At 46.8% G+C, this 20,493-nt stretch overlaps 1 protein-coding gene across 1 annotated transcript in view; it reads left to right on the top strand.

The window, feature by feature from the left end:
* The first annotated feature begins 377 nt into the window (after positions 1-377).
* LOC144791815 (fetuin-B-like) overlaps positions 378-20,493 on the top strand; it is a 52,400-nt gene continuing 32,284 nt past the window's right edge. Inside the window, exon 1 of the mRNA XM_078666596.1 lies at positions 378-670. Coding sequence (XP_078522722.1) covers positions 473-670 — 198 coding nt within the window. The 5' untranslated portion in view covers positions 378-472. The remainder of the gene's footprint in view (positions 671-20,493) is intronic.

The raw sequence follows: 20,493 nt of genomic DNA, 5'->3' as shown, positions 1-20,493 counted from the left end.
ATGTCTTTGTGAATCGACTAGACAAGTCGAATTCCCAATTAATAAAACTGCCACGTGGGCACAGTTGCTTTCTATTTGTATATATTCTGTATGTATATATGACCCTATTCTTCCTATTTTATTCCCGTTTTAGACGTTTTGGAGCCTAGCCACAAAGCAGTGTACCATTGGTGTACACTTTTACATACCTTACAGGCCTTTGTGTGTCTGCCCTCTGTGTGTTGATGGTCACGTTGATAGCAGTGAGAGACAGGCGGGTCGCTTTAAGTTGACTATTGCACAAATCGGTGACCACCGGTAAACACCAATCTTTAATCATTTACACTAAAAGTTGCAGAGGGTCAGGTGTTATAAAATCGAAGGGGTGAGCCAGGCTTTACCTTTCTTCCTCGCTTTGTTTTCAAGTCTGCTGCTGCCTGCTCTAGCACTGACCGGCTCGCGGGGGTCCTGCTCTGTCCAGGGCGCTACGAAGATGAAGCCGATTACCGCAGCGCTGTGCTTCACGCTGCTGTCCCTCGGCAGCGCCCTCAGCCCTCTGCCTCTGGTGCCGGAAGACTGCAACGCCACCGACGTCCAGGCGGGCCTGGCCCTTGACGAGATAAACAAAGACAGAGACGAAGGTTACATCCTCAGCCTGTACCGCGTGGCCGACGCTCACAGCCAACCTGCGGTAAGGGAGCGTGGAGTTAGGGGGAAATGTGTACGTGCCCTAAATTTGGATATGATGTGGCGTAACGGACCAGGTTCGAGTCTCGGTGTGGGCTCAACAACCGGTGATTCTGGGCAAATCACTTAATGTTCCCCGTGAATACCAAAAAAATGAATGTGCCGTTGTTATAATAACTGGTGCTCATGTATAGCGCTCCAATACCTTCGGGTCGAGTTCGCGCTAGATTGAAAAAAAAAACGGCAAAAAAAATCCTCTTCGTTCCTTCACATATAAAGTATTCTTCCTTATGAAGAAATAGCTTCCCGCAGATCTCAAGATAAACAAGCATTGGCATAGCCAATAGGTCTCGCCTTTGGTACCTTATGTGTTTAGTTATCCAGCACAATTTCCTTGGTGCAACAACATCAAGTGTTGCATGGCTAAACACTTATCAGGCCCCAAAGGTGAGACCTATTGGCTCTGCCAATGCTTTTTATAATTGCCAGATTCACGAACTATGAAGTTCATACGGATAGTAGTTGTTGAGTATTAACAGCTGGTAATTGTCCCCCATCATTATCTGCCCTCACCTTTTGGCTTACGCCAATAATTTTATAGTTAACACTGGCATCATAGGTCATTAACCATTGTTAATGCCATGATCAGAGGACAATGATGCTTAATTTACCACATCCATTAGAATGTGACAGCTAATCAGATTTAAATTCAGAGGACAGCACTGAGTGAGGGGATAAAGTGATCAATCATGCTGAAAACTTGTGGAATAATGGCATAATATTTATCATCAATTTAATATTGACTACTTGATATTGCTGTGTGCATTAGGTGTGTCTCTAAATACTACAGAGAGAGAGAATTATGCGAAGATGTTGATGCCAGTGTGTTGTAACTGTAACAACAACAATGGTGTAAATCGTAATGAGTAAGTTCTGGAAAAGAGTTCAGATTCAGTGCAGAAAGCCATCAGACACACGTCTCGCGCCCTGGGCAATGCTCAATATTATTTTTAATAACCCGCTGCAATCAAATAAAAATATATATGGCCGTCAGTCAATTGACTAATCAAGTGCCCCTCACCTAAGATGTCCTAATCCTCCCAGGTCACACAGCTCCCGCGCAATGGAATACCGGCCACGCTTGATTAGCCAGGAACTGCCGCCGCATACATAAGTAACATATCATATTCATATGCAAAATAAACAGTCTGCACTATTTCTGTAACTGTCTGGTTGAATGATCTCTGAATCATATCCAGGGGAGTGGAACAAAAGGACACCTGAGTTGGTTTACATTTCTTGTCCATTTCCACCTCATAACATGGCGAGCATCACATGAGGTTCCCGCACCCGCCACCACTACCAAGCCAGTACACTGCACGCTCTCAACCCCGGACAGACCCACAACTGCTTCAAGGCCGCCCCAAAACGCACACACGGTCCCTTCACCTGCCGGAACTGCAGCTACACCAGCCACAGAGCCAACAAACCACCCGCCAAGAAAGACCTTAACCACCTCCGATGCATACTACTGAACACCCGCTCCGCACACAAACACGCCGTTGAGATCTGGGACCTGCTCAACACAACCGCCCCAGACGTCGCTTTCCTGACAGAGACCTGGTTGAACAACTCTCCACACCCGACATCGCCATAGCCATTCCAGACGGCTACAAGAGACCGCCATCGTTCACAAGAACAGCATCAGGGTCTCGACTAGCACCGACGACGCGCTCAGCACCGCCGAACACATGCATTTCCAGATCCACACAGACCCCTACTCCACCCTCAGAGGCACCCTCGTCTACCAACCCCCCGGACCCCACCCCCAGTTCAGCGACTCTATCGCCGACTTCATCAGCACACACGCCTTGACCTCCGTCGACTACATCCTCCTAGGAGACCTGAACTTTCACCTTGAGAACAACAACAACAACAACTCCACAACCCTGATCGATAACCTCGCCAACCTCGGACTGAGACAACTCGCCACAACGCCCACCCACTCCGCCGGCCACACGCTCGACCCCGTCTTCTCCTCAAGCCCGCACGTCTCCGTCAGCCACACCACCGAACTCCTCTGTACCGACCACCGCTGCATCCACTTCACCTTCCAGAAACCCACCACACACCACCGTACCCAACAGATCCCCCCGCTGCTGCTGGAGCAAAATCACCGAGGACCAACTACATGCAAACTTTGCTCTCAGCCCACCCACCGAACCCTCCAACACCGACGTTGCTGCCCACAACCTCAGATGCTGGATCGAGGACTGCATCAACACCCTCGCCCCGCTGAAGAAACCCCCCCACTTAGACACCATCAAGAGGGCCAGCTGGTTCACCCCAGAACTCCTAGATTCCAAGCAAGCCTGCCGCAAACTAGAGAAGAAATGGCAACGTGAACAAACTCCGGACAGCCACGCAGCACACAAGGACACCGTCCGCAACCACCACCACCTCATCAGGGCTGCCAAGAAGACCTCCTTCAAAGACCGCCTCGACAACAAAGCACACAACAGCAAGGAGCTTTTCCACATCGTGAAGGAACTCTCCAAACCCAGCTCCAACCCCAACGACAACCCGCCGTCGCAAGCCCTGTGCGACTCCCTCGCCACCTTCTTTCACCGCAAGGCAGCCGACATCCACGACAGCTTCAACACCCAGACAGCCCCAACAGACAGCAACACAACAGACCCTCCACACACTATCAACCACATCCCCTTGCTAGCCTGGAGCAGCGTGGGTGTCGATGACACCATCAAGACCATGAGCACAATCCACTCCGGCTCACCGTTAGACCCTTTCCCGAACCACGTCTTCAACAAAGCAAGCAGCTCCATCGCACCCCACCTACGCAACGTCATCAATCTCTCCCTTGAGACCGCAACCTTCCCACAGAGCTGGAAACACGCTGAGATCAACGCCCTACTCAAAAAACCCAAGGCAGACCCAAGAGATCTCAAGAACTTCCGACCCATCTGCCTGCTCCCCTTCCCGGCAACGGTCATCGAGAAAATCGTTAACAGACAGCTAACCCGATACCTCGAAGAGAACAGAATCCTGGACCCTTCCCGGTCAGGGTTCTACAGCAACCACAGCACAGAGACCGCCCTCATTGCCGCCACCGACGACATCAGGACCCTGGTAGTCAATGGGGAGACTACAGCACTCATCCTCCTAGACCTCTCCACCGCCCTCGACACCGTCTGCCACCGCACACTACACGCACGCCTCCACGCCGCAGGGATCCGAGACAAGGCTCTGGAATGGACCACCTCTTTCCTCTCCGGCAGAACCCAGAGCATCCGCCTCCTCCCGTTCCCTTCCAAAGCCTCCGAGATCATCTGCGGCGTACCTCAAGGATCCTTCCTCAGCCCGACACTGTTCAACATTTGCATGGCCCTGCTCGCACACGTCGCCCGACAGCACGACCTCAACATAATCTCCTACGCCGACGACACTCAACTGATCCTCTCCCTCACCAAGGACCCCATCACCGCCAAAGCCAACCTCCATGAAGGAATGAAGGCCGTTGACGACTGGATGAAGATCAGCCGTCTGAAGCTGAACTTGGACAAGACGGAGGTCCTCATCCTCGTGTCCAACCCATCAGCCTGGGACGACTCCTGGTGGCCAATGGCACTGGGGGCAGCCCGGACCCCCACCGACCATGCACGCAACCTGGGAATCATCCTCGACACAACGCTCTCAATGACCAAGCAAGTCAACGCCGTCTCCTCCTCCTGCTTCAACACCCTCCGCATGCTCCGCAAGATCTACAGATGGATCCCAACAGATACAAGAAAGACAGTCACCCAGGCCCTCGTCAGCAGCAGTCTCGACTACGGAAACACTCTCTACACGGGAGCCCCGACCAAGCTCATCAATCAACTACAACACATCCAAAACGCCTTGGCACGACTGATCCTCGATGTACCACGACACGGTCACATCACTGCCCACCTGAGAAACCTACACTGGTTCCCCATCAACAAGACGATATCCTTCAAGCTCCTCATCCATGCCCACAAGGCACGCCACAAGACCGGCCCAGCCTACCTCAAAAGACGGCTCTCCTTCTACACCCCCAACCACCAGCTCCGCTCCGCCGACCTCTCACTCGCCACCGTCCCACGCATCCGAAGAACAACCACCGGCGGGAGATCCTTCTTCCACCTCGCCGCCAAGACATGGAACAACCTCCCACTGAGCCTGCGACAGACCCAAGACCTGCTGACCTTCAGGAGGATACTAAAGACCTGGCTGTTCGATCAGTAGCGCCCCCCCCCACGCCTTGAGACCCTTGCGGGTATGTAGTGCGCTTAACAAATGATTGATTGATTGATTGATTGTCTGGGCTCAACGGGTCACGCAGCACCATGGTCACAACATGACAGCGTCCATCGTCAACAATGTAGTAACTCGCTAGTCCTTACTTAAAGCACCTTCAGCTCAGTGTGCCTCTGCTACGGTATATTTATTTCTAGTGCGGCACGGTTAGGAGGACACCCCTGAGTCAGCGTCTGAGGCCAATACTGTGGGAGGAATCCGTTAGGATACCAAATGTTAAGCAATGCCAGTAAGTAACAAACATGATTACAAAGCAAAATACAATTTAAGGTGATCAGAATGTGGCAATTATTTCAGAGGTTGACCGCGGGGAGGCGCTCGCGGCAATGAAATCGTTTGAGAAAGAGCGCTATCGATGCTTTCCGCCATCTCTCTATTATGCCTGGGGATGCACTGTTGATGCAGTGACGTACTGCCTGATTCTGACATGGAAACTTCTGTGACACTTTCCAGCCCATGAATTGACTTGCGTGGGTTACACTCATGCGTGCTGTAGTGATGTGTTTCTCCGTGTTCATGCTGCAGGTAAGAGGTTGCCAGCTTTGCACATGTTTTTGATTTGCTTGGATTTCCACATGCGTTATTCTATGGCCTGAAAGGTTGACGTTGTCAGGAGAAGCGTTGGTATTCCTCGTTGACTGCTCTGTGTATGGTGCTATCCCTCTTGCTATTTACAGTGGAGCATGTACTGGAGTTGTGGGCATATGTAGTTACCCAGGTTCCAGTGCCCCTAATGAAAACAACACATTGTCTGGGTAACACGAGGACTCCGTGCCCACCGTGTCAGAGTCCTCTTACAAAGTTCTCGTAGATTGCACTCTGCACATGCTTGAAAACACACGTGTGCTTCTGGCTTTGCGTCTGTTCGCAGGCGGTGGGGAAGCCAGGAAAAATAATAGCCAAAAAACAAAGATAGGGTGCCAATGCTGATGTGAATAATTTCAATAAACAATGAACCAACCAAAACTTGAAGAAAAATTCAAGCCAGGGAATAACTACTTAATAGCTTTTTTATTTTAATATTTTTAGAAAAACAGACTTATAATTTTTCAAATGATTAGACAAAACATCTTCAAAAAAGGACACATACAAATAAAGGGACTAGGTTTTCGTCATCAATCATTCGTTGCTACAGCCATATCACAGACACTCAACAAACTTTCGAACCGGGGGAGGACTACAGAAACATATATTACAATCTTAAAATTATATATATACAATTTCTATTTCAGAAAGAAACATAAGGCCACAACCTGCGGACACAGTTTTGCAATAATAATCAACAAAAAGTTTTTTTTGAAATGTACATTCTCCTAGAACAAATTTAATCTTCAGACAGATGGTAACTAGTAATGTACAAGCGGCGTGAGAAAAAATTAATTAAATGACCAAGCCGCTCTCGCAGGTATATTGTGACAGAGAGCCTACGCGTTTCGAATCCCAGTAGTTTCTATAGGATTCTCTTCAGGGCCTCAAGTGGTATCTAAAACAGTGCACAGAAAAAAATGAAACAGAAACATGGAGATTAATAAAACATAAGTGCTGGTTTGAACAACCAAAAAAGCAAATGAACAGGTTAGGGATTCTCTTGTTCAAAGCGTTTAACACGACCACACATCACGGAACCTAACTCGACAGCCCACCCACACGCTTGACGGCTTACCAATAAGTGAAGTAGCCGGGTTGGTTAGGGTGAAGCAAGGATGGAGGGCAGTGAACCAAATCTAAACGATGAAAGAACACGTCTCAGATGAATTAGTCAGACCTAGGATGCATTTTAGACAACCACAAAAAATTGGTCTTACTTGCCTTCGTGGGGTGTTGGGCTGGTTTATGATATTCAACTTCAATCCAAAATTGCTGCGTTATGACGAAAATGGCCGGGATGCGACTGGCTGCCTATTTGGAGAGAAAGTTGGAATTTTTGGGCCATGCTCCAATTTCGGTAGGGACGGGGATTAGCGTGGTGTTAAAAATTTAAGCAAACTACGTGGGTTTACTCAGCCGTTTATCTATCTACAAGTCCCAAAGCAAGTCACTAAATCGGGGCTATGCCTGCGCGGTAAATGAGTCTCTTACCTAAAGTCAAACAGGACTGGTGCTAACAACGAAGGAGACAGGTTTAACACCGACGCTTCTGGGATCACTTTTCTTTTCTTCGTAGATGCGAGCAAAAGGTAAGGATGTGTGCTTCCTTTGGGTTCCTAGAAGGGTATACAAAGGTATTTGAAGCATACATCCTAGTGCGTGCTGTAGCTTGCATTGCCTATATCAGCCGTTGCAACTCACCGTTCTATGTGCGGAGTCTTAGTTTGATGGAACGGTTGGCGCTAATTGCATTGCCATGCTGATAACTAAAAGAGGAGGTGAAAGACACCTTTTAGTATATACGCTATTGCAGGCATGCCGTCGTGGGCTGAAAAACGGCTGGAGCTCAGAACTTACTTTTGTTCAGAAACGGCGGTCCACTCGCGTCTACCTCGGCACTACCTCTGGGCGCATGCGTGTAGCAAGCCCAAGTGAGACACTATCGGGTTTTTAACGGGTGCGACAGGAGTAGAAGCGCCTACTTCTTAAAGGGATACGTTGCTTGTACCGCGCTGGATGCAGCGTCCTCAGGGGACTTGATGCCCTCATAGGCTGCTGGTGGTAAACGGACTAACATTAGCATGCATAAAACACTGGCAGCCTAAAAGTGATCCCAGAAGCGTCGGTGTTAAACCTGTCTCCTTCGTTGTTAGCACCAGTCCTGTTTGACTTTAGGTAAGAGACTCATTTACCGCGCAGGCATAGCCCCGATTTAGTGACTTGCTTTGGGACTTGTAGATAGATAAACGGCTGAGTAAACCCACGTAGTTTGCTTAAATTTTTAACACCACGCTAATCCCCGTCCCTACCGAAATTGGAGCATGACCCAAAAATTCCAACTTTCTCTCCAAATAGGCAGCCAGTCGCATCCCGGCCATTTTCGTCATAACGCAGCAATTTTGGATTGAAGTTGAATATCATAAACCAGCCCAACACCCCACGAAGGCAAGTAAGACCAATTTTTTGTGGTTGTCTAAAATGCATCCTAGGTCTGACTAATTCATCCGAGACGTGTTCTTTCATCGTTTAGATTTGGTTCACTGCCCTCCATCCTTGCTTCACCCTAACCAACCCGGCTACTTCACTTATTGGTAAGCGGTCAAGCGTGTGGGTGGGCTGTCGAGTTAGGTTCCGTGATGTGTGGTCGTGTTAAACGCTTTGAACAAGAGAATCCCTAACCTGTTCATTTGCTTTTTTGGTTGTTCAAACCAGCACTTATGTTTTATTAATCTCCATTTTTCTGTTTCATTTTTTTCTGTGCACTGTTTTAGATACCACTTGAGGCCCTGAAGAGAATCCTATAGAAACTACTGGGATTCGAAACGCGTAGGCTCTCTGTCACAATATACCTGCGAGAGCGGCTTGATCATTTAATTAATTTTTTCTCACGCCGCTTGTACATTACTAGTTACCATCTGTCTGAAGATTAAATTTGTTCTAGGAGAATGTACATTTAAAAAAAAACTTTTTGTTGATTATTATTGCAAAACTGTGTCCGCAGGTTGTGGCCTTATGTTTCTTTCTGAAATAGAAATTGTATATATATATAATTTTAAGATTGTAATATATGTTTCTGTAGTCCTCCCCCGGTTCGAAAGTTTGTTGAGTGTCTGTGATATGGCTGTAGCAACGAATGATTGATGACGAAAACCTAGTCCCTTTATTTGTATGTGTCCTTTTTTGAAGATGTTTTGTCTAATCATTTGAAAAATTATAAGTCTGTTTTTCTAAAAATATTAAAATAAAAAAGCTATTAAGTAGTTATTCCCTGGCTTGAATTTTTCTTCAAGTTTTGGTTGGTTCATTGTTTATTGAAATTATTCACATCAGCATTGGCACCCTATCTTTGTTTTTTGGTAATTTGGCTCAGCCTTGCTGATTAGAGCCTACCCGTAGTTGTTTCCTTAGGAAAAATAATAGGCCATGGCCAGCAAAATATTCTCGGTGTAATAGCAACAAGTAAAATATGTTAGACGCATTTCGATTAACATAGGTTATTTCTAGAATGAATATATTACTGCATTGGCATCTTATAAAAGTATAATCGTGATCGTACTTTTGAAGATAAAAGTGAATGTGATATACTTATGAAAATACCTTTATCAGCCCTGAGAATACCGAAGAGTTATTCCCAAGGGTGGAAACTAATGAAAACTTGTTCATTTAAAAGAATGATCAATGGATAACATAAATCAGAACCGTAAATGACATTCACTAACCAGCACAAGCTCGCGCGGCAGCAGGGGGCAGGGGCCTGCGCGTTTCACTTGTGGGAGCGTGCAGCAAGGCACGATGATTGCGACCATATTTCGCCGCGCGCTCCCACGAAGGAATCGCCAGACGTGCGTGCGTTGCTATTGCAAGCAATGCAACGCATGCACGTTTTTGCCCCCAAAGCTGTGCCGATGCCTAAAGGTCTCTCTACTACGCAGGGTGCATGCGCTGCGTAGGCGAGACCTAAAAAATGGGGGCACCAATTTCTTGCAATTTAGCTGCACGTCTAGAACGGCAGGATGGGCATGCAAATAAGTGTAAATGCTTAGAATGTTGCGACATTGTGGGTGTTCATTAGATTTCTATTGCACATCCTATTTAGTCCATGCTGGCTCCAATATACCGTTGGGAAGAAATACTCTCGTGGGGGATTTTCTCCGGCCTTCAGTGCAATCGGCATGTAACCATCCGTATTGAGATTTTATGAATCGGGATCTGGGATTTGTGAGCAGAAGAATCACTCTTTGTGCACATTGGTTACACTTAGGTGTGCACACGTTTTTTAACTAAAATATGTAATCATTTTGCTTTACGTCATGAATCGCTCTACTGGTTTCAATTCCGATCTGTATGGCATTGCTCCTTTGACAAATGCTGCTAATTCTGTAATTAAAAGGATCTCTGTAGGTAGATGAACGAGCAGTGCAGCAATAAATCCTTCACAGGTTTCAATCCTCCTGGGCCGGCCTTTAATCCTCATCAGGTTGGTAAAATGTGCATTACACAGCTCAGACTACCTAGCTATGCTGTGAGAAGAGTTGTTTCATCTACAGCATTCTCAAGAGTGTGAAACATAGATTGTAATTGTGCAGATATTGATTAAAAAAATGATGTAAGCTGATATTTTGTTCTGGCCTTGCTAGCAATATATTTTACAGGAAGTGCGATGCTTAGTGGTACGTCTTCTGCCTTAAAGGGGATTAATACTTAGGGGGTGAATACGATGGCGGTGAACCCACGGCCCGCCGGTGACGAGTCCACTGCCATCGTAACGCCTTTTTCCACCCGCCATATCAGGATGGCAGGCGGGGTGCCTGGCGGACGGAAAGCCCATCCTCCACAGGTCCAACAGAGACACTCGTTACGATTGCCTGTCGGACCCACCCGCATCCACAAAATGATGGCGGTGCCTAGCAGGCACCGTCCCTCAGATTTGGATGCTGCATCCCCATCAGCTTGTCAATGGCGGTTCAACCGCCATTGAAAGGCTGGCGGGGATGTAATTTCGGGGACCGTTGATGGCCCCCCTTGTGCTGCTGCCCCCCTACAGTTCCCTGCACCAGGTGGCAGGCACAGCGTGGTGCCTGCCACATAGTGTAGGGAAATACACAACATGCATTATTCAAATTGAGGCGGGTGCTGCAGCCAGCAGCACCCGCAGCAATGTTAATAATAACTTTTGCAGCTGTAGGGGGTACGCTGCCATATAGGCGGGCGGTCCCAAACCCTGGGACGATGGCAGACGGACTTAAGTCCGTCCGCCAGCGTACTCACCCGCCTTAATTATATTTGCAGTTCGTAGAAAAACATGCTGACAATTCAGATTCAGAATTGAGTCAGGGTGAATAAAAAAAGGTGTACCGGCTTCAGCCTGCAAAACAACAAAGCACCTGATTCACTAGCTGCACTTTGAAGTATGTTTGTAGTACTACCAGTGGCGGCCGGCACATGTAATCTCGGCGGGGAAGGGTGGGCAAGTCGACTGATGATGGAATAGGTATAAATAAATAATACCTATTCCGTTGTCTGTCGGCTTCCCCCCACCGCACGTTGCCCTGCCCTGCCTTGCCTTGCCTTGCCCTGCCTCACCACACTTACCTGTGCCGGCCGCCACTGAGTACTACACTAACACTACAACACTTACTACAACGTGCTATTCTCAAACTGCACTTTTGTAAGTGTACTACATTTCGGTATCTATAAACTACACTTATTTATTTGTGTACACTTTTGCAGTAACTTACACCTTTGTAGTAAGCTCCTACCTCCATTATTTTTTATGGGAAGGAGTTGCACTACAAGTGTTTGGCCATGTGTAGTGCTGTACTAACTAAAAAGTGTAAATTTCCTTTGTGACTCAGGACCCAAGGGATTAAATATTTCTTTGCACATCCATGTGTAAACTAGGTTAAGTAAAGTTGTCAGGGCCCACAGTGGGCAGAAGGATTTTGGCTGTCTCTGTGGCCTCATTGTAGAGTAACTTGTTACTTGTAGAGTCAATGCAGGTTTCACTTCTTAACAGTCTTCAGTGCCCCTGAGTCGGAAGTGTTGCGGATCCTCCCAACCAGGCACTGGAGAAGGAAATCTAATACATAAACTTGTTCCTCCAGGGAAGTTCTCAAGGCGTTTCTATGCAATGCTCATGGCCTCATGGTTTTGGTTTCAGAAACTTTTTATTAATGTATGTGTAAAGCCTTGTTGTTTTGGCATAGCTAAAAGTACCTTATGGCACAACTATCGACCCATCTCAAGACTTCCTTTGCCAGCTAAAATCATGGAAAAAATCATTAATGTAGAGCTATCCAATTTTATTGTAGAAAATCAACGTCTGGAAACCCTGTCATTTTGGGTTTAGAGCGAATCACAGTCTGGTGACTGAACTCATAAAAACCACCGAAGAGATAAGAATGGCACTGGATGGCCAGCAGCTCTTATCCTACTAGACCTATCTGCAGCATTTAACACGGTGGACAATGGCTAATTGGTCCACCTTTGGATGCCATAGGGGTTAAAGGTAAAGCTCTCACGCTATTAACCTCCTTTTTATCAGAGCGATCTCAAACTCTGAATCTTGGTCAGTTTAAATCTTCACCCTTTACTCTGCCATGTGGGGTCCCTCCGGCCTCTTCATTGAGCCCAACGCTTTTTAATATCTACGTTTCAGAACTTGCCCCTCTAATTTAAAGTTTCAATTGAAATCCAACATCTTATGCTGATGACACCCAACTGGTTGTATCAGCTGTAGACAATGACATCAACTACCCTCTAAGATTACACGATTGCATGACCGCCCGAAGCAACTGGATAAGTAGACACTGCTTAAAATGGAACTTGAGTAAAACAGAGGTTATTCTGTTTGGCAATCTCTCTCCAGCATGGTCTCCTGCCTGGTGGCCGGACAGTTTGGGCTCACCTCCCATTCTGGTGACTAAAGCCAAACATCTTGGATTTATCATGGATGATAAGCTCAGATATGAGGCCCAGGTGCCAAAAGTAGTGTCCTCCTCAATGAACACCATCAGGCTTTTATATGAATGGCTTATATATGAATCTCCAGGTAAAACTACTTGGTAAACTCCAGGCGGTGCAGAATACAGCAGCCAGATTGACTTTGGATAGCCCCAAATACCAGTCGATATCCGCAGGCATTCGAGAGCTTCACTGTCTCCCAGTGGGACAACGGATTAAATTTAAGGCAATCTGTGTGGCCCATAAAGTCCTGCACAGAGAAGTACCGAAATATCTTTGGAAAGCTTTTAACTCGCATTCACCAAGTAGATACCTACAATCAACCAATACGAGATTGATTACCTCCACAAGAATCAGGAAAGTGAACTGGGGAGGAAGGAGTTTCATTAACAGCGCAGCCAGGCTGTGGAACTCTATCCCACTGTATCTCAGGTCCATACCCACCCTTCTCGCTTTAAGAGGGATCTTAGGACCTGGCTGTTTGGGAATCAGTAATACCCCAGCTCAGTAGCTCAAGTCTCTGCAAGCACCAAGACATCTATGGGTAGACACGCGCTATCAAATTTTATATAACATAGCATGGCAAAGTCTTCGCTCACTCTGACGCGCAGGATTCTACCTAAAATGCAGCTCCCCGAATAATTTCAATCATTGGTAAGGAGATAAATGACTAGGTTAAGGGCCCTTCTGCCTTCAGATATCCAAAATATCCATTGGTCAGTTGATCAAACAGTCACAGCGTCTCTGCTAATTTAAGAAAGTTAACAAAAATCCATGGTCCTGATTCACAAAGGTAAGCTTACACTTTTGTGTAAGTTCACTATGTTTTTTGGTAGTCACAAACTACGAGTTTAATTTGACTAATAGCAATTTTTGACTGCGGAGACTCTGCATTTAGGGAGGAGAACTCTGCCCACAAAAAGATAGGACCGGACGATCTTATCAAGCCGGGACTCTCTGCCCCGCGTGTGGAGTCTCTACAGTCGTAAAATTACTGTTAGTAAAATTAAACTTGTAGTTTGTGAATACAAAAAAATAGGAAACCTATACAAATGTGTAAATTTACCTTTGTGAATCAGCCTTCCAATGTATTTAATAGTAAATGCCTTACCCATAATTCATCCGGGCATCACAACGCCTATGATTGAAATCAAAGAGGAGGCTCAGACGAATCTTCTCATTTAAGACAGGACCTCTTGGAATAGGTGTCATGTGATGGAAGTCATTTCTCATAAATGTATGAGGACTAAGAAAGCCCAACCAGTATTTTTCTGACGTAAAATGGGTAATTCATCAATTAGCAGATAGAAGATTCCGAGCGTGAGAATTATTTTGTGCAGCACCTTTGCCTACAGAGTTTACTCAGGGGCCGATTTACAGACTTGTCATGCAGTGCAGCTCAGAAAGTCACCATTCTGTGCTGCATTGTGCACCAGGAAAAGGGCAGGAATGCGCTGTATTTAAGGCAATATGGTGTATTCCTGCCTTTTCCACAGTGCTGGTGCCCTTTTGGCAGCCTTGCGCCAACGCAGGCCCCCTTGCACCATGGTGCAAGGGGGCCCGCGTAGCATGCAGGATTGTTTTTGTGCAGGAAGGGATACCGTACTGCACAAAAACAATCATGGAGGCATATTCCCCTTTTTATGTGTGCTTCTTAATGCCCCACAGACAGACAGAGGAAGTAACAAAGAGAAAGAGATATTTATTCTGGAATATATGTCGATACTTCCCAAACTAAAACAAAGCATACTTTTACAACGTTGTTTTTAGTTCGCAAGTACCATTACGATGCATTTTTTTTATATCGCTTAGCATTACTTCGCAAGTGCTTTTCAATGGATCTCAATTCCCTGCATACTTTTACAACGCATTTTTATTTAAATAACCCCCAACACTACGCTAATGTCTACATCTATTAACACTAGCCTATATAACACATACTCCACAACACTACCCTAACCCCTCAAACACTTCCAACAGCACGCCCATCCCTCTTCCCCCAATCCGGTCCCTACATGCAAACACTACCCTGCACAACCCCCCAACACTACCCTAAACCCTAAAAACCTACCCCACACTTCACAAAAAACACAACACTACCCTAAACACTAAAACACTACCCCCTGCACGACCCTCCCCCTTCCCCCATTGCAGTCCCTACACTTAAACACTACCCTGCACGACACACCCAACACTATCCTAAACCCTTAAACACTACTCTACACTACACAAACACCACAACACTACCCTAAACCCTAAAACACTACCCCCTGCACTACACTCCTCCTTCCCCAGTCCAGTCCCTACACTCACACTACCCTACATGACACCCCAGACGCTACCGTAAACCCTAAAACACTACCCTACACTACACAAACCACATCACTCCCCTAAACCCTAACACACTACCCCATTACATGACCCTCCCCCTGCCCCCATTCTAGTCCCTACACTCAAACACTACCCTGCACGACACACCCAACACTACCCTAAACCCTAAAACACTACCCTACACTACACAAACACCACAACACTACCCTAAACCCTAAAACACTACTCCCTGCATGACCCTCTCCCGACTACCAGTCCTGTCCCTACACCCAAAGACTACCCTGCACGACCCTGACACTACGCTTAACCCAACAACACTACTCCTTAAACATTACCCTTAATCCTAAAAGGCTACCCCCGGCACGACCCACACCCTACTCTAAACCCTTAAAAACGACACAACCCCTCTTACCTATCTCTCCTCGTGGTTCCTTTCTTCTCCTTCCAGTGTCGTCAGAGGGGCGTGATCGCTGCACGTCATTGTGAGGAAACGGAAGAGCCTCAGTTTCCTCGCAACCATGTGGATCGCATTACAGCGCTTGTGTTGTAACAGCGCATGCGATGTAATACCATGCATAGTAAAGGTTATGCGTTGTTACAGTGCATGGGTTGTTACGCTTGCGTTGTAATGGTATGCGGTGTAATAGCCGCGTACTAACAGCTGTTCACCATTTATTCTTGTTACACCTCTCCTGGGAAGGCGTATCTTTTTGGTGCATTCCCAGGTTTACCAGGTCTGTTAGATCTGGGAATGCATAAAAAACCATGGGATTTGCATGAGTACACACACAACGCCCATAGAACCCCTTCCCAGGGCAGAGTAAGGCAACGGAGCGATTTGGGCTGTGTTGCCTTACTCCTGATCTATGGAGCCACTCAGGGATATGCAAAGTGGCCATGCATGGCTTCATAAATTCCATTTAGGACTTACGTCACTCGTGCACCACCTTGTGTGGTGCAAGAGTGAGGCAACTTCGCCCATAAATAGGTCCCCTAGAGTTTGCATCGGTCAAAACTGATCAGATCCATAGAGTCAAAGCAAGGCAGTGCAGAGTGGAAAAAGGAATAGTAGCAAACATTAGGGGCCAGATGTAGGTAGGGTTTTACCGGTCGGTAACGGCCGAATTCGGCCGTTACCGACCGGTAAAAGGAATTTGAGATGTAGGGGGCAGAATCGGTAATTTTACCGAATCTGTAAATATACCGGTCGGTAAATTTACCGACCGATATATTTACAGAATCTGTAAAATCGATATGTAGGTGGGACTCTGATGAGTCCCACAAGGCCTAAGAAATCGGTATTTTACCATCAAATTCAATTTGATGGTGAAATACCGATTCAGGTGTGCATGCACATGTGTGCATGCACACCTGTGCCATATGGCAGGCAGACCTGCCCTTAGGGCAGGTATGCCTGCCATATGGCCCCCGAACCTTTTTTGGGGGTGCTAGAGGGTGTCAAAGTGACACCCCCTGCACCCTTGCCAAAAATCGGTATTTACCGATCGGTAAATACCGACCGGTAATGCCTCATTCATTCCTATGGGCTTCAAAGCCCATAGGAATGAATGGAGCATTACCGGTCGGTATTTACCGAATCGGTAAATACCGACTTTTAAAGAATCGGTAAATCCACATCTGGATTTACCTACATCTCGGTACTTCATATTTACCGACTCTTAAATACCGAATCGGTAAAATTCGGTATTTAAGAGTCGGTAAATATGATTTACCTACATCTGGCCCTAGATGGGCAAAAGAATGATCAGATACCCACATTTGCAAAAATATACATAATTCAGCCTCTAAAGCACAAAATAAGTGTCCAGAAAGCAGAGGAGAATTGGCATGGTGTTTACCAGAAAAAGAAAGTGCGGAGTGGTGTAAGCTTGAGTGAGACACTCATTAACCAAAAACAGTATAAAGAACATGAATCAGCACAATTCAGTGGGTAACAATTCATGTCAATAGGAGATGATTTTTCCAAGTAGTAAAAACTTGAATGGTTCAGTTTTCAAAGCTTACGAGAAATGGAATACTGTATACTGCATATCACAAGGATTAAAAACATGATTGCCACCTATTCTTAATTGTGACTGATGCTATGCACACATTTATAGACCATTTGTAGTCAAAGGTATTCTCTTGAAGGCGAAGAAGTGACTATTGTCTGGTTCATACCAATGACTTTAAGGCAAAATGTTAAAACTCTTGAAAACTTAGTTGAAGGGTTCCAAGAATGTCACTCCAGTTGGCCGCATTGCAGATGTACAAATTACAGATTTGTACAAGAGCACTCATGCCGCACCTTCTTATAAGCCTACCACTGATGATAAACAGGGGAAGAAAGTACCTTTCCTGTAAAGTCAAGTCTCATAAGTGATCTAGCTTCCCTAGTCCGAATGGACTACCAATGAATGTCTTTGTTGGACCTGCGATGGGCAAGCCCAGCACAAAGGTCGTAGCTTGGCTCAAGTGACAAGGCAAGTGAAGGCTGTAGTGTTAAGCCGGCTCTGACCCAATAATAACTCCTTGTACATCCACACCAAAAAGAAGGACACCACACCACTGCTGTAGAAAAAAATACGATTCCTTTATATAAAAGTTCTTTGTTGTAAATAGGGTTGACTGGGAAAGCACATATACATTTCTTTTGGTCATACAGCTCTGGTAATAAATAGTATTAATAAATAAAATAACTTCAGGAATGAGTTTCACAATAAATATCACATTAAATATCAGAATAAATATCAGAATAAATATCAGAATAAATATTGGTTCATTTAAATAAACAACCACATGTTTCTTCTGGTATCGCTGCCACCAATTAAATACTTTAGAATCATTACATCTGCAATACGTTTCAAATGGGAAAGATAACTCTTACAGTTTATGTTGTTTTCAATGACCAGGTATACGGCTTCTCTGAGCACAAAATAAGGTTTGGGACTCTTTAATAATCACTCAAGGCGTATGCGCGTATATCTAGAAGGCAAGGAAACACAGTAAATACATCAGTTGCACTCGACGGTCACTGGGATAGGATCTCTGCTTGGCCGGTGAAGTCTATGCGCACCTATGGGCAATAGCATCACTTGAGCACAGGCGGCACCAGTTCAAAGTCATTAGGCTGACGAACGGGCTGCCGGAGAGGTCACACAACCTTCGCGCACAGTCAAGTAAACGCCGGTTCACAGTTCCTTCACAACGCTGCATTCACTATGAGGAAACGGGCCCACCTCACATCGGCTGCAATCAAGATACGATTCAGTCGGGCACAGCACTCCTCTCGTTAGCGACGGGGCTCTCAGGGGCTCCACGGACCTCCCTCCGACTTCCGCATTCAGGGTGGTTCCCGCCCACAGCTACAGCTCCCGGGTCACTGGGGAGTGGCAAAGACGCTAGTCCCGCCCAACGAAGGCCGGCCTTTCCCCGCCCCGGCACACCACCTCACCTTCAATCTGCGCAGGAAGCGCTCTACGCTGGTGGGGCTCGGAGACGTCCGAGCTCCCCTCTAGAGGCACCTGTCGCGGAGGGGGCACAGTTGACGATCGCGGTCGCGGCGAACTTGCTCTCGCCTCGCGACTCGATAAATCGACCACAGTTCACCACCGGGGGGGCGGAGAGGCACACGAATCTGGCTACAGTCTTTGGGGGCAATGAGGCACTCGCTGGGCAGGCGCTGTAGGCGCTAGATCACTTCTCACGTAGCAGTAACATAGCAATCGCGCTATCATACAGAGCATGCACGAGAGACTAGTGTACAAACCACGAGCATGAGCAGCAACAACACAAAGGGGTAGTCTTTCCACCCTGACTATTCCCACAGGTGCTCATCATTACCTCGTTAACCATAGTATAAAAAGCCCACACGTCCACAGGCTCATTCTACCGGAGGACGACGGCGGGACAACAGGTACAAGGCAGGCACTGACCAGAAAGACTGTGAGTATGACAAACCTGACAAGCCTCCAAACAACAAACTGGGTAAGCGCTTCCTTCCTCACAGGTCCCTAACCCCTGTAAATGTAAATGTAAATGTATTGCGACTTATATAGCGCACGTATCACCCGAAGGCATCAAGGCGCTTGCCTTGGGAACCCGTCCTGGCTTTTCCCTGTGAGATAACCCCTGCTGGGTATCCCCAGGGTGAAAGCCAGGCATCCCGCAGCGGGTGGGCCGCCGTAGTGGAGATTAAGCAACTATTGCCCGGAGTTGCAGGTTGGGACCCCATGATTAGAATAGGCACCGAGGCGAGAATTATCGAGCTCGTCGACATTTTTGGGTTCAGGACCCTGCCGCGTCGGGAATTGAACCCTGGTCCCGGGCCAGACCTCTGCATCAGGGTCTGCCGCTCTAATCAGTGAGCCACACTCCTCCACCCTGCAGCCTCTCTTTTTCTCCCATAGGGTCATCCCCTTACCGCTTCCCTCCAGGAAGCCTTGGCTAATAACCCAAAGCGTAAGAACAATTTTCTTGCACCCTGCCACACTAAGTCAACTCCTCACAGTGTGATTTTCGTGTTTTAGCCACACCACGCTCCTAATTAGTCGCGTATTTTCACTCTGATGGCACCACCAGTACCATCACACCTAGCCGACTATAGTCCTCTCACCTTGCACTATGGACCCGGCCACCAAAGCATTGTTGACCATATGTCTAACCTGACTACTGACTCTCTCTGTATATGTTTTGTCCTTGTCCTTAATGTTTGTCTGTACAGGTATGCATGAGAAGGGAATCCCCCTCTCACATATAGAAAAATGCCTTAGTGAGTGTATCACATAGTCTGTACCACAACACTAAGTCTGTTTTATTTCACCACACCTTTTTAAAAAACGGTCCTGAGGAAAGCCAGAATACTTTAAGGCACTGGCTGAAACATGTCGACCATCTGAAGGACGCAGGGGGCAGTAACTCGCCACCCTCACGCGTCCTGTAGCCTTACTTTTAACCGCAGGTGACGGCCCAGTTATTAAAATGTAATTTACCCTCGGGTACTGGGACCACCACCAAGCCGTTTTAAATCACAACTCACTCAATAGCACTAAAGGAAAACTATTTCGAGTATGAGGGAAGCCTGTACCTTCAAACCAACGGAACTTCAATGGGCAGCGTCTTCGCCCCCAGCGTGGCAGGACTCTATGTCCAGCTCTTTGAGCAGACCCACATCACCCACAACACCAATCCCTATACCGGGAATATCCTCACATGGTGTCGATATATAGACGACATCTTTATGATCTGGCAGGGATCAGAAATAACTCTACAACTCTTCCTCACTTGGCTCAATGAAAGAGACCCGTACCTGAAATTCACAAGCACCTCTAGTGCAAGCCACTTGGCGTTCCTTGATCTGAACATATGGGCCAAAGATGGCCAATTGATCACTACCACCTATTACAAGCCTACCTCAAGGAACTCACTCCTCCACTACACAAGTTTCCATCCCCGCCCTTTAAGGGAAAACTTACCATTTGGGCAGTTTCTGCGTATACGCAGAAACTGCACTCAAGCAACCGACTACAAAAATCAATCGGCAGACCTGTCTAAGAAACTGAAGGAACGAGGCTACCCCCGGGCCATCATTAA

The sequence above is a fragment of the Lissotriton helveticus genome, chromosome 11, assembly GCF_964261635.1.
Source record: "Lissotriton helveticus chromosome 11, aLisHel1.1, whole genome shotgun sequence".
Lineage (NCBI taxonomy): Eukaryota > Metazoa > Chordata > Amphibia > Caudata > Salamandridae > Lissotriton > Lissotriton helveticus.
This window is presented reverse-complemented; position numbering and strand designations above follow the sequence as displayed.